The sequence below is a fragment of the Bombyx mandarina genome, chromosome 28, assembly GCF_030267445.1.
Source record: "Bombyx mandarina strain Sakado chromosome 28, ASM3026744v2".
Classification (NCBI taxonomy): Eukaryota; Metazoa; Arthropoda; class Insecta; order Lepidoptera; family Bombycidae; genus Bombyx; species Bombyx mandarina.
Genome location: NC_143233.1, coordinates 7,398,616 through 7,411,547, shown reverse-complemented (window position 1 = coordinate 7,411,547; position 12,932 = coordinate 7,398,616). Strand labels below are relative to the sequence as shown.

At 38.1% G+C, this 12,932-nt stretch overlaps 1 protein-coding gene across 5 annotated transcripts in view; it reads left to right on the top strand.

Moving 5' to 3' along the window:
- The first annotated feature begins 374 nt into the window (after positions 1-374).
- The window catches only part of mim (missing-in-metastasis), a 162,444-nt gene continuing 149,886 nt past the window's right edge, over positions 375-12,932 (top strand). For 3 of the 5 annotated variants that reach the window (XM_028174872.2, XM_028174873.2, XM_028174869.2), the window contains exon 1: positions 376-886. In XM_028174872.2, the coding sequence (XP_028030673.2) occupies positions 815-886 (72 nt within the window). In that variant the 5' untranslated portion in view covers positions 376-814. Of the gene's footprint in view, positions 887-12,932 lie in introns of all 5 variants that reach the window. The other 2 variants (XM_089738986.1, XM_089738985.1) reach the window with 1 other exon arrangement.

Here is a 12,932-nt window from a genome sequence, read left to right as displayed (position 1 = left end):
TTTTTTAAATTGCTTTCGTTCTTCTATTTGTTTCGTCGAGTAGCTAATCACAACGTTGTTAAAGGAGTTTTTAGCTCAACAATATGATAAATGATAATATATACTTTTCTTTTGAGTCATTTAATTTTAACTGGGATGGACGTTTGTGAATCCACAGTAATCTAGTACAATTTATTTTAATTTAAATCGTTTTCTTTTTGTGTATTTTATGTTTTTCGTTCACAATTGTAATAAAAAATATTGAAACTTGAAAATTACACTCATAAAACGGCGCCATTAAAATTCTGCTTTTGACTATAAGATCTGGCAGCATGGGCACACACTATAAGGTCTATTTACCGGTGGCCGTGAATTTTTACAAAAAAATGAACCGATTCAGCATCAAACAAATCGAGCCCGATCGGCGAGCGTGTTTGTCGTTTTAGTAAGATTCGCGCCTCGATATTGATGTAAAGATAGTTTGTTTTGTATGAAATTCAATTCTGTTGAAGTTTTTCTGAATTAAAGTACCCCCAAACATTTATTCTTCACGTATCTAGAAACTATCCAACTGTAGTGTGATAGAAATATGTGAAAATTACTATTTTATGAACGAAATGTGTTTATAAATATTGATTTATTTGTTAATGTTTCTAACAATGTTCTTGTGTGAATGTAGGTAATCTTGAAATGTACTAGAAAATTGTTGTGAATTAAGTAACAGAAAAATGAAACATTTATTGCTTTATTTTAATGGCGTGCTCTGAGAAGTGAGGAGTGTAGCTTTCTTAGATAAAATTCGACCGTGCTTGTAGTGTTTTTGTGTATAACGAAAATGGAGGGGACCACTGAGAAGGATTGCTCGCCGTTATGGAATCTATACCAGCAGATTGTTTCGGATATGAAGGTAGGTAGAATAATAGTTAGTGGGAGGATGTGCGTAGCCTTTGGTTTCTTGCCCCAGAATTTGTGCAAAATCATTAAACAAAGTACCAAAATAAACCGATTATATTGAAAAAATTTGACTCTTCAATATTTGGAGATCAAGGCGTAATTTGATGGAAAAAATATTTTCGTTCTATTTGTGACGTTCATGTTTAATTTATAGGTGTTCAATTTTTTCAATTATCATCATCATCAGAATAAAAAAAGAGGAGTAAATTATTTTTAAATTGAATTGGGTAATTGGTCTCACTCCACAGTGTTGGTTTGTGAGTCCAGACTTGAATATGTTGCTCACCACGAGGGATGTGGACAAAGCCTCAAATAAATTGTGTAATGGCTATACATTTTAAACTGAATACACGAGGGCTTTGAGGGAGATGGTGATATTTGTCAAATACAGTACACTTTGCATTATACAGCCATCAAAATTGGTTTGTTTGTAGCGTTTACAATGATTTATATTAATGTTTTGTTACTCCCATGGTAATGTTTATAATATAGATTCACAATTCCAAGAAAACATTGTGTTCCTTTGATTAATCTCATTGGTATGTTAAGAAAATTGTGTAATATCCTAGTTTTCTAACCGTTGATCAGAATTTGGGTTCTGGTACATGTGTCATCAGAATCATATCTATGTCAGTTTGCAGTTATTACCCTTACCTGCAGTATTACCCTGAGTAATCTTAGTAAAGCACGTTTTTTTTTTTTTTTTTTTTATTTCTTATATGGATGGACGAGCTCACAGCCCACCTGGTGTTAAGTGGTTACTGGAGCCCATAGACATCTACAACGTAAATGCGCCACCCACCTCGAGATATAAGTTCTAAGATCTCAGTATAGTTACAACGGCTACCCCACCCTTCAAACCGAAACGCATTATTGCTTCAGGGCGGAAATAGGCGGGGTGGTGGTACCTACCCGTGCGGACTCCCAAGAGGTCCTACCACCAGTGATTACGCAAGTTATAATTTTGCGGGTTTGATTTTTATTACACGATGTTATTCCTTCACCGTGGAAGTCAATCGTGAACATTTGTTGAGTACGTATTTCATTAGAAAAATTGGTACCCGCCTGCGCGATTCGAACACCGGTGCATCGCTACATACGAATGCACCGGACGTCTTATCCTTTAGGCCACAACGACTTAATATGTTCTGACTGTCTTTGCAAGCATCATTAAACTATAACACTCTAGCTTATTTCCATCATGATCAACTGTTAATGTAAACTTGAGGACAACAACTAATATTCCAATTCAATAAAGACAGCAAGCAAGTCAAGGAAGTTAAGTTTAAGAATTTTAATATAAATTTTAAGAACCTTTTCGATTGATATTTATTGTGTATATGTGGGGCTAATTTTAATCCAAAAAGAGATGTTTATACACAAATTTTGTGGTCATTGTGGCCTAAATGATATTACATCCGGTGCATTCGTATCTAGCGATGCACCCATGTTTGGATCCCACGGGCCGGTACCAATTCTCTAATGATATACGTACTTAACAAATGTTCACAATTGACTTCCACTGTGCAGGAATAACAGGGTGTAATAAAAATCAAATCTGCAAAATTTGTGCTATTACAGGTGGTAGGACCTCTTGTGAGTCCACAGGGGTATGTACCAACACCCTGCTTATTTCTGCTGTGAAGCAGTAAACTGTTTCGGTTTGAAGGGTGGGGCAGCCGTCATAACTATGCTGAGACCTTAGAACCCATATCTCAAAGTGGGTGGCGGCATTTACTTTGTAGATGTCTATGGGCTCCAGTAACCATTTAACAACAGGTGGGCTGTGAGCTTGTCCATCAATCTAAGCAATAAAAAAAAACAAAAAAAAAACATTCACTTTCTAAATGTGACTTGTATCCATACAAGATTAAGATGCCACTTGTTTATTAATAATGGACAACTCACTCCTTGAACTGAAATGCCTTGCGTGATGCAGAAACACAATTACGAATTCTAAAATTAGTTTGCAAGTGAACCAATACTAGAAATCTATGCCCTTAAAAAATTCAGACTGATATAAAATGAAACAAGATTATTTATAATTCAACACTTACTAATAAATTCAATTGATGAGCATTGTACAATATGTATTGTGCATACCAACATTATTAACAAGGTTAAATCAATGTTGGCTGATGATGTAAACATTGGTATGTATAGAATTGATATGTATGGAATGTACAGAAATACTTAATATTTTTTACTTAACTACATATTGGTCGAGAAGGAGTATTGTGTTCTGATAAGACATTCTTAATAATATACAATTGAGACTCAGAACTTGTGTCTAAAGTGGTAGCATTCGCATAGTGACGTCTCTGGGATCCCTTACCACTTAACAGCAGAAAGGTCTTAGCTTGTTCGCTATGGAATAAAAAAACAAACTTACCTATAATATTCAAGCCATTCATTAATCTAAGATGCTTACATCATTCTCACATTTAACCAATTAGCAGTTTATGCACACAATCAACTTAATTTTATTCAATAGAGTATGAGTGATATCATGTTGTGGTATTTTTAAGCTGATTACGATTTAATTACGAACAGGTAATGGCTGCAGTAAATAAAAGATGACTTTAACCAAATAATTTTCTAAAAATATCCAACATTATATACAGCTATAGTTTTATATTTCGTATATATTTTGTCAAAAGGCAACAGGTAAACTGAATTGTTTTTTTGTCCGCATTTTCGTCGTCGCTTGCGTCGCCGAACATACTGTGGAAGAGCAACCCGGTCGGCGGTGTATCGCGTTCCGACCCGGCAGGCTGGTTCTGGCCCAGCGGGGTATCCCGGAACACTACTGGCATCGCCTGGGCGGCCTGGTAGGGCCGCCGTACCGCGGAGACCGACGTCGTTGGTCGGGCGTCCTCGGGATGGCGCCGCATGTCTGTCTGGTTGTAGTGTTGACCGCGGGAATCCCCCTACTCTGACCGGGTTTTGACCACGGACGGAGATCGGACGTCGGGTGTAAGAGTGCAGGGGACTCGTTTAGTGGGTGGGCCCGCGATCTGCTCTCAACACCTGCAGATCGTTGCAGATCGTATGATCGAGATATCTCAAATTATAATTTTACGGGTTTGAATTTTATTGCATGATGTTATTCGTTCACCGTGGAAGTCAATCGTGAAAATTTGTTAAGTAGGAATTTCATTAGAAAAATTTGGTACCCGCTTGAGATTCGAACACCGGTGCATCGCTCAACACGTATGCACCGGAAGTCTTATCCTTTAGGCCATGACGACTTCATCCATACATACTACCTACAATAACCCGAGAGAGACTAAAAGGGAGACTCGACAATGTGACTTTCCTAGACTGGACAAGAGAAATAAATACAGACGATCGTTGAGCTGAACAAGACGACAGAGAAAGAGGAAAAAGGGAAAACAGAAAAGGGATTACAATTTAATACCAAATAGACGACGAAGGTACGAACCGACCGCTCAGATGGGCAACGATAATGTTCTGTCTATAGATGCCGGTGAGTGCGTCAAATATAAAAAACCTTTTTATTTAAAATTTTCCTACCTAAGCTGATAGCCTTGAGAGGCTATTTCAGCGTAACCTTAACTAGTAGGTGAGCTCACGGGGCTCAGACCTGACGACGTTGCTAACACGAACCCTAGCAACAGCCGTGCTTCGTAGATTCTACCACCGGATCGGAAACGCGCCCCACTGAGAAGATCCGGCGAGAAACTCAGTGGGCTGTGTCTGTGGTTTAATTTACTCGCCGAGCTTTTCGTCGCAAGCGACGTGTTCGACGAGTACGATGACCGGTGCTTGAGGTACCTAAAAGTACCGTTAGTGGATCGGGAGGATCCGAAATGACGTGTTTTGGGCGACGTCGACTGCTTTCCATTCTGCCCGCAGAATCGGGAATGTAGTTACCGGCGGCCACGATGAGAGTGTTCTCGTGTCGTGCCGCTTTGTCGAAATGGATATAAACCACATATTCATCCGAGGTATTAAAAAAAATTGAACGATGTTACTTAGTCTGTTACAACAGCATGGCAGCTTTCTTTTAAAAATAAACAGAGCGAAGAACTAACTCGACGATACGCGTGTTCGTTTTATGGCGTTCGTATAGATTAATTAAAAAAAAACCATCTTCGTAACACCTTAAATTGGTTTTGCAGTAAATAATTTTATAACGAAAGCAATTTTGTTTCATTTTAAAGAATAAACATTTTTTAAACACACAATTTTAAAGAAGAAGACTTTTTATCCCAAGGTGTTATTCACATCGTGATGCTTACGGCTTTAGGTATTGATTTAACATCAGGGCAAAGTAGCTAGCGATCAACAGATGGATCTGCATTCATTATTAATAAAAAGCGTAATAAAAGTTTACCACTACTAAAGGAGTTTTCAACACAAAATAGTTTAACAGCATTATTATGTGGAACTAGTTCATCAATTCAACTTGAAATAGAAATTATATGAGAGAGAAAAAACTGTTTTTTTTTTATGATTGAAGGATTACTGGTGGCCCGGAGGCCTTTCCAGTTTCACCAGGAGAGGTGGGATAAAATTTGTTCTTTATGTCACAAAACCATTCTATTACTATAACTATATATTCCTTTTTGAAAGGTAAAAGGTTTACATTAGCTTGAATACTTGATCTTATGTTCTGCCTCACCTCATGATTTACTCTCAGTGCTGTTTTTTTATTTTTTTATTTGCTCGGTGGATGAGCCACAGTCCACCTGTTATTAAGTGGTCACGGGAGCCCATAGACATGAACAACAAAAAATGCTGACACCTACCTGAGACATGAATTCCTAAGTCTCTTTTACCTAGTAATAGCAACCAAAGCATAGGTCGGGGTAGCTGTAGAATTCGCCTAATAGTTCGACTTGAATCTTAGCCCATAGCATCGGCCCTCTGAGTTTTTCGCCGGGTCTTTTCAGCAAGTCGCGATCTGATTCCGTGGTAGATGCACTCGCGAACCAGCTGCCCTTGAGCTGTTAAGTCCCCGGGAGCGTTAGCAAAACCTTCCCCTTCTACAAGGTCTCTGGGTCTTCTGTTCCCGCAAGGTCTTCGGACAATACGGCATCTTTGGATCCATTCAAAAACTTTTTTTTTATGAATGTGGGATAAATAATGGCCCGGCGGCCTTTTCAGTTTCACCATGACAGGCCTGGCGAGCAAAGACTCAGCTAGGATGGGTGGAATTTGCTAACAGCTGCCCGAGCGCCTCCAAAGGAGACCTAACAACTCGAGTACAGTATTTTTTGGTTTAATTTTAGGTTTTCATATAATTTACGGTTTCTGTGGTCACGGACGGCTGCGTTTACGTACCGCGCGTACTGAACAGTTATCGCAATATCTTGGGAGCGCGTTAAATTATTTGCTAGTTCTTGTTTTAGCTAACAGTGAACAGTATTAAGATTATTAGAAGAATAAAGCGTTTCATGTTTGTAACGCGTAAAATGAATGTAATTTTTTGCTAAGTAATTCAAAGCACATATGTAAATTGGTACTAGTGGACCTCTTGTGAGTCCGCACGGGTAGGTACTACCGCTCTGCCTATTTCTGCCGTGAAGAAGTAATGCGTTTCGGTTTGAAGGGTGGGGCAGCCGTTGTAACCATACTGAGACCTTAGAACTTATATCTAAAGGTGGGTGGCGCATGTATGCTGTAGATGTCTATGGGCTCCAGTAACCACTTAACACCAGGTGGGCTGTGAGCCCGTCCACCCATCTAAGCAATAAAAAAATATCCTTCATTTCTGCACAAAATCAACTCGAAGATTTTTCTAAATACTAGAGGTCCCGCAGTAGTCGAAATTCGACTATAATTAATTGGAATTGTAAGTTTGTACACTATTATGGTTGTATTTTATATTTCTATAATCATCAAATTTCGCCAAGACTACACTATAGAAAATATTAACAAAGACAAACAATATTCTCAATTTGACAACAGACGTCAAGAACAAAAGTTTGACAATAAATAGTATGCATGCGTGTATGCGTCAAATACATGGTATGTAGTGTGTGTACTGTTTTCTTTATCGATTTAATGTATCTTTTATGCATTATTTAAAAAAAATATTAGCATTGTGCACTTCTTTTCTATATTCTCTATAAGTATGGAATATTTCATACTCCTCCGTCCGCGCAATTTTCGTAAAAAGGGATACAAAGTTTTTGCTTCACGTATTAATATATAGATTTATCTATTCTATCATGTTTATACAAAACGGTGTCATCGCGCGCTATCGACAAAAACAAAAACAAAAAAAAAATACGAACATCTAAAACGATTATTGAATCGAGAACCCAATTAACCTGTTAGATCAATTAGTAACGCCGATACACGTTCGGTTTCGTACTAATAAACACACGTGAACGTTTGTATTGATAAACAGACCGTTAAGACGTACGAGACGTGTATAATACAATATTTTCAGCGAACATATAAAATTTTGCGGGTTTAATTTTTATTACACGATGCTATTCCTTCACCGTGGATGTCAATCGTGAACATTTGTGGAGTACGTATTTCATTAGAAAAATTGGTACCCGTCTGAGATTCGAACACCGGTGCATCGAGATTCGCAGCGGAGTTGTAGCGGGCAACACTGGCGGTACATCTAAGTCGCGCTCGGGCGTCATCGGGCGCAATCGGAATTCCCGAATACGCAACTGTCACTAGATGTCTCTGTCAATCGACAAGATTCGCTTTTTTTTTCCTATCTGCGCTGATGATCTGAAGAGACCATAGCAGTGTAACCTTAACTAGTAGGTGAGCTCACGGGGCTCAAACCTGACGGTGTTGCTAACACGAACCCTAGCAAGGGCCGTGCTTCGCAGAATCTACCACCGGATCGGAAACGCAACCCACTGAGAAGATCCGTCGAGAAAATCATTGGGCTGTGTCTGTGGGTTAATTTACTCGTCGAGCGCTTCGTCGCGAGCGACGTAACAAAAGTTCTTTACGAACTTATCACGGGACCAATTAACGTGGCAAAAAAAAAAGCAAAAAAACAAAATTTTTCTTAGTAAAGCTTTGTTTTCTCCGTTTGCTGCTAATAATATAATACTGTACACTACCAAAACATTATAAGTTCTTATAAAATATCGTATTTGACGTATTAATTTTTGAGTGCAAATTTTTCGTTAATAGGAGAGTTAATAACAAACCGCAAAATGATTTGATTAATAAAAAAATCAAATATAATATTTCTACGTTACTGTACTCGGTACTAGAAGCGACACGAAACATGATTGTTAACTTTTTTTTTTGCGTATAAAAACTGCATACAAGTTCACGTCATTGACGAGGAAATCTTAGATTCGCGCGAGCCAATACGAATACCCCTACAATTTTACTGGTGGTAGGACCTCTAGTGAGTCCGCGCGGGTGGGTACCACCACCCTGCCTATTTCTGCCGTGAAGCAGTAATTCGTTTCGGTTTAAAGGGTGGGGCAGCCGTTGTAACTATACTTGAGACCTTAGAACTTGTATCTCAAGGTGGGTGGCGCATTTACGTTGTGGATGTCTATGGGCTCCAGTAACCACTTAACACCAGGTGGGCTGTGAGCTCGTCCACCCATCTAAGCAAGAAAAAAAAAACGCGGTCCTCACGAAAAAAAGAACTTCATTGAACAAATAAATAATGCACCTTATGGCAATTTTTCAAAACTGAGACGAATATAATAACACCTCAGATTAACATATTGAAATCCGTTAAAAGGCTTAAGCCATAGAGCATCCAAAGAATTAGACGTGCATACCTATTCTCGAAAGATACATTCAATTTTGAAACAGAACATAAATACTTGTAAATAGACATGCTTTAACAAAATAGACTTCAAATAGAAAAAAAAGATATTCCAAAACAAATTAATATACACCAAAAACAATAATCATCGAAATCGGTTGGCGTGACATTGAGTTATTCATCTATTTTGAGCTCAAAACAGTATCCTGAGGGTACTCTCGTCGGCGCCTTGGTATACTCGAAATTCTGAAATCCACGAGTACCTGGAAATCCCAACCATCTTGGATGAAGTTAAACGATACTCAGCCAACTATAAGAACCGCTTGAAAGCTCACCCAAACCCGTTGTCCAGCTTACTATTGCATCCAAATCCGATTAGAAGACTCAAGAGAGCCGACGTGCTACCCTACTAAGGCGAGACGGAGCATTGGCTCTGTCCCTCCAAACCAATTGTTAAATCACAACTCACCTGATTATAGTCTTGGCGACTGATCGCAGGTGTTAAGTAAAGTAGAAAAAAAAATCATCTATTTGTCGCGCACGTACTTAGTGCAAATTTAAGACTAATGTGGTTTTCTCATGGATACCATTATCAGAACTGAACTAAATTGAAATGAGACCACACGGAAAGCGTCAGCTTTCTAATAAAAAAATAATCATCAAAATCGATTCACCCAGTCAAAAGTTATGAGATAACAAACATAAAAAAAACAGTCGAATTGAGAACCTCCTCCTTTTTTAAAGTAGGTTAATAAGCTAAAAACAAAAGTATCTAATTTTATTTAAAATCACGGAATTACTTTAGAAGACATCGATTTGTCCCGGGGGATATTGTTTTAAATTTGTTTTCGTGACCCTTCCTTACAAAGAAAACGAGTAAAGACTTCTCAAATTCTGGTCGAAAATGCTTATGAAGAGCTTGGGATGCCCTCTATCCGGCATGTCTGGGTTTTTGGCGGGAATGCGAGGAGTGAAGTTGTGTGATTTGTTTTATTTTGTCTATTTAGTGTCTCTTCAGGTTTAAATGCGTAATAACGGTGATTTATTAACTGTTTAATATCTGTGAAAGTGCACAAATGTGGGAAAATGAAACAAAGCCGCTGGACGTCACTTCTCGGGATCCTCCAAAAAGTCCACTGAAAAAATGTCAGTAAATTACCACCATTTTACAGAGATTATATTTCATCGCATCTCATTTCATTTAATTTCATCCTAGTTGATCTCAAATTAATCATCTTCATTTTATTTCATTTCAGTCCATATTATCATTTTTCATAAAATTAAGAATATAAATTAAAGTAAGATATGATCTAAAGGTCTTAGTTACCAGGTCATAAAATCCGTTTTAAAAAAAATCTGGCAGCTCTGATTTCTCGTCCGAGATCGCATCGAAGTAGTTGTTTGTGCATGCTTCAGTGAATAGACGACGCGAAATTGAGGATGTTGTAACAATGCTGAATGGATTATTGAATTAGACTAGCACTAAGAGACAACGAATGTGCATTCATTGTTCAACTGTTTGACTGCCGTGTAGGTCACCGGTGCCCTACGAGGCGCACTGAAGTAATTAAGTCGATTTCTGTTACTAAAGCCCCGGAATATTCAGTGTAGACTTTGGGAAAGACGAATCCGAAAAAACTTTGATGGTACTGATGGTAAGACGTCTTGTGAGTCCGTGCGGGTAGATACCACCACCCTGCCTATTTCTGCCGTGAATCAGTAATGCGTTTCGGTTTAAAGGGGTGGGACGGCCGTTGTAACTATACTGAGATCTTAGAACTTATATCTCAAGGTGGGTGGCGCATTTACGTTGTAGATGTCTATGGGCTCCAGTAACCACTTAACACCAGGTGGGCTGTGAGCTCGTCCACCCATCTATGTAATAAAAAAAAAACTGATAATGAATCTGTTTCTGAGAGACCAAAAAGACCAAGCTAGGCAATCCAGGCGCCTTAGTAACAGAAATCAATATAATTACCTCAGTGGGACGTAGGGCACCGGTCACCTACACGGCAGTCAAAGGGCTCAAAAAATATTTTGATGACGTGACAAAAGTCACGTTTAGATTTCAATTTTGTTTCCTATCGTTTTTCTATACGATTTTTCTAATTTTCTCAGTGATTTCTCTCCGTTTTCGTTATCTTAATTCAGATTATGAATACAAATGGAAAGTCAAATCGATCAGGACGTTCTTTAGTGATCCTTTCCTTACAATGCAATGGAATCTATTAGCTGTGACGGATAGGATCGTATAACATTTTCCTTATATTCATTCTTGTAACGACTTGTAACGACATCGTCCGCAGATTATATCTTCTGTGTCACTGTAAGTACCTTTGGGGTGACATGTTCCTGTATTTGATCTAAATCATGTTAACGTAAAAGCTGATTCAGATATGCTGTTTTTAAATAGATTTTATTATTTATTTAAAAGGGAACCTAATATGAGGAGGGGGCGTCCTAAAATTGCTTGGACGGGTTGTGTGATAGAGGATATGTGTGAGGAGAGTGTTAGTGCAGAGTTGACGTATGATAGGCCGGAATGGAAAAAGAGGACATACTACGCCGACCCCACATTGTGGCATTAGATAAGAACAAACTTTGTTAATAATTTTTACTGCATAGCTAAGTAACCGTGAGATTCCAGTAGTTTTATATCAAGTGATTTTAATGCCCAATAGACACTAAACAAAATTACTAAGAATGAATGAGAATATCCTGATAGAGAATTCAGTGACGTGAATGAGGCGTAGTCCTTGTTAGGCTTTACTTCTAAAATGTTGGGACAACTTTCATCGTCTCTCGAAGGAGCAAATTGAGCTTTCGGGACAGCTTTAAAACACCCATTTGCAACCTCAGTCTCCTTGACCTTAGCGGGTTAGGCGTTCACCGCGCGACTCGTGAAAGGTCACGCGGTTAGGCTCAGCGAATTCATCTGCTCTCAGTCAATATCTAAATATAGATTCTAATGCGTTTGGTTAGCGTACTTTATCGTTTTTACTTAAAACTGCGCGCACAGAGTAGAGTGGATATTCGATTGAGAATATTCTTCAGCGTGTCATTATTTTAGGTGTTCGTATTCTTTATGTAGTATTGTGGGCAGACACAGCGCGCCTGATGCCTCTTCGTCATATTTTATTCTCTTTTTACACGATTTATATTAGCTTCACTTGTATGTATGTTTGTATGTTTGTAACTGACTCCTTTAGACGCGATTTTGACCCACTTTGAACGGCCATTCAAACTTTGTAGATTTATCGAGGACCGATGACAATACACTAATTTGATAATATTATTCCATTATTCAATTTGCAAAATAAGATTTTTGCCAATTTATATAATTTTTATCTATAGTCGATAAGGCAGGAATTGATGTTAAAATACTTAATAGCTTTAAAAATACGTTTTTATACAAAATTTAACTAAAAAATAGAAAATCTATACTAATATTATAAAGAGGAAAGATTTGTTTGTTTGTTTGTTTCGAATAGGCTCCGAAACTACTGGACCGATTTGAAAAATTCTTTTTCCATTAGAAGCCGACATTGTCCCTGATGAAAATAGGCTACTTTTTTTAATTTTTTTTTTTTTTTTTTTGGTTTCATGTGTGTTTTAATGTTTCCGAAGCGAAGCGAGGGCGGGTCGCTAGTAAATTTTAATAAATTTAAATTGAAAATAGTTTAAAATATATTTTATATTGCGTCTTTTTTTACTTTTTTAAACTATTATTTATTTTTATAGAATTAGCAGAAATAGGTATGTACAAACAAGATGCAAAGGGATGTGTTTCGTGCAGTACCTGTACAAAGATTCTATACTAAGATGTACTCATGATTAAGCATATTCAATCCATGCGACGAGGAAACGCAAAGCCAAAGTCGTCCGAAACATAATTTGTCGGATCCTCCGTATCTTCTCAGTGTTGTTCGATGCGGTGGTAGATTCTGTGAAGCACTGCTCTTGCTAGGGCTAGTAAATCTCTCAGATTGAGCCCGTGAGCTCGCCTACCCGTCCGCACGTAGCTGGAATAGTCCGAATAGGTAGGAAGAAAATATATCCTGGGATGACAGAATATGAGAAGGCACCAAAATTACATTGTTTACGATTACGGAACAATGTCTTTATATCAAAATATGTACTTCATTCAAACGAATAGGGTTAAGGTGTATTATAAGCCCACACAAGCAGATACCACCTTCCTATTTTTGCCATGAAGTAGGTGTTTGAGGGGCTTAAGATGCTGCTGGGCTGATTGATATGA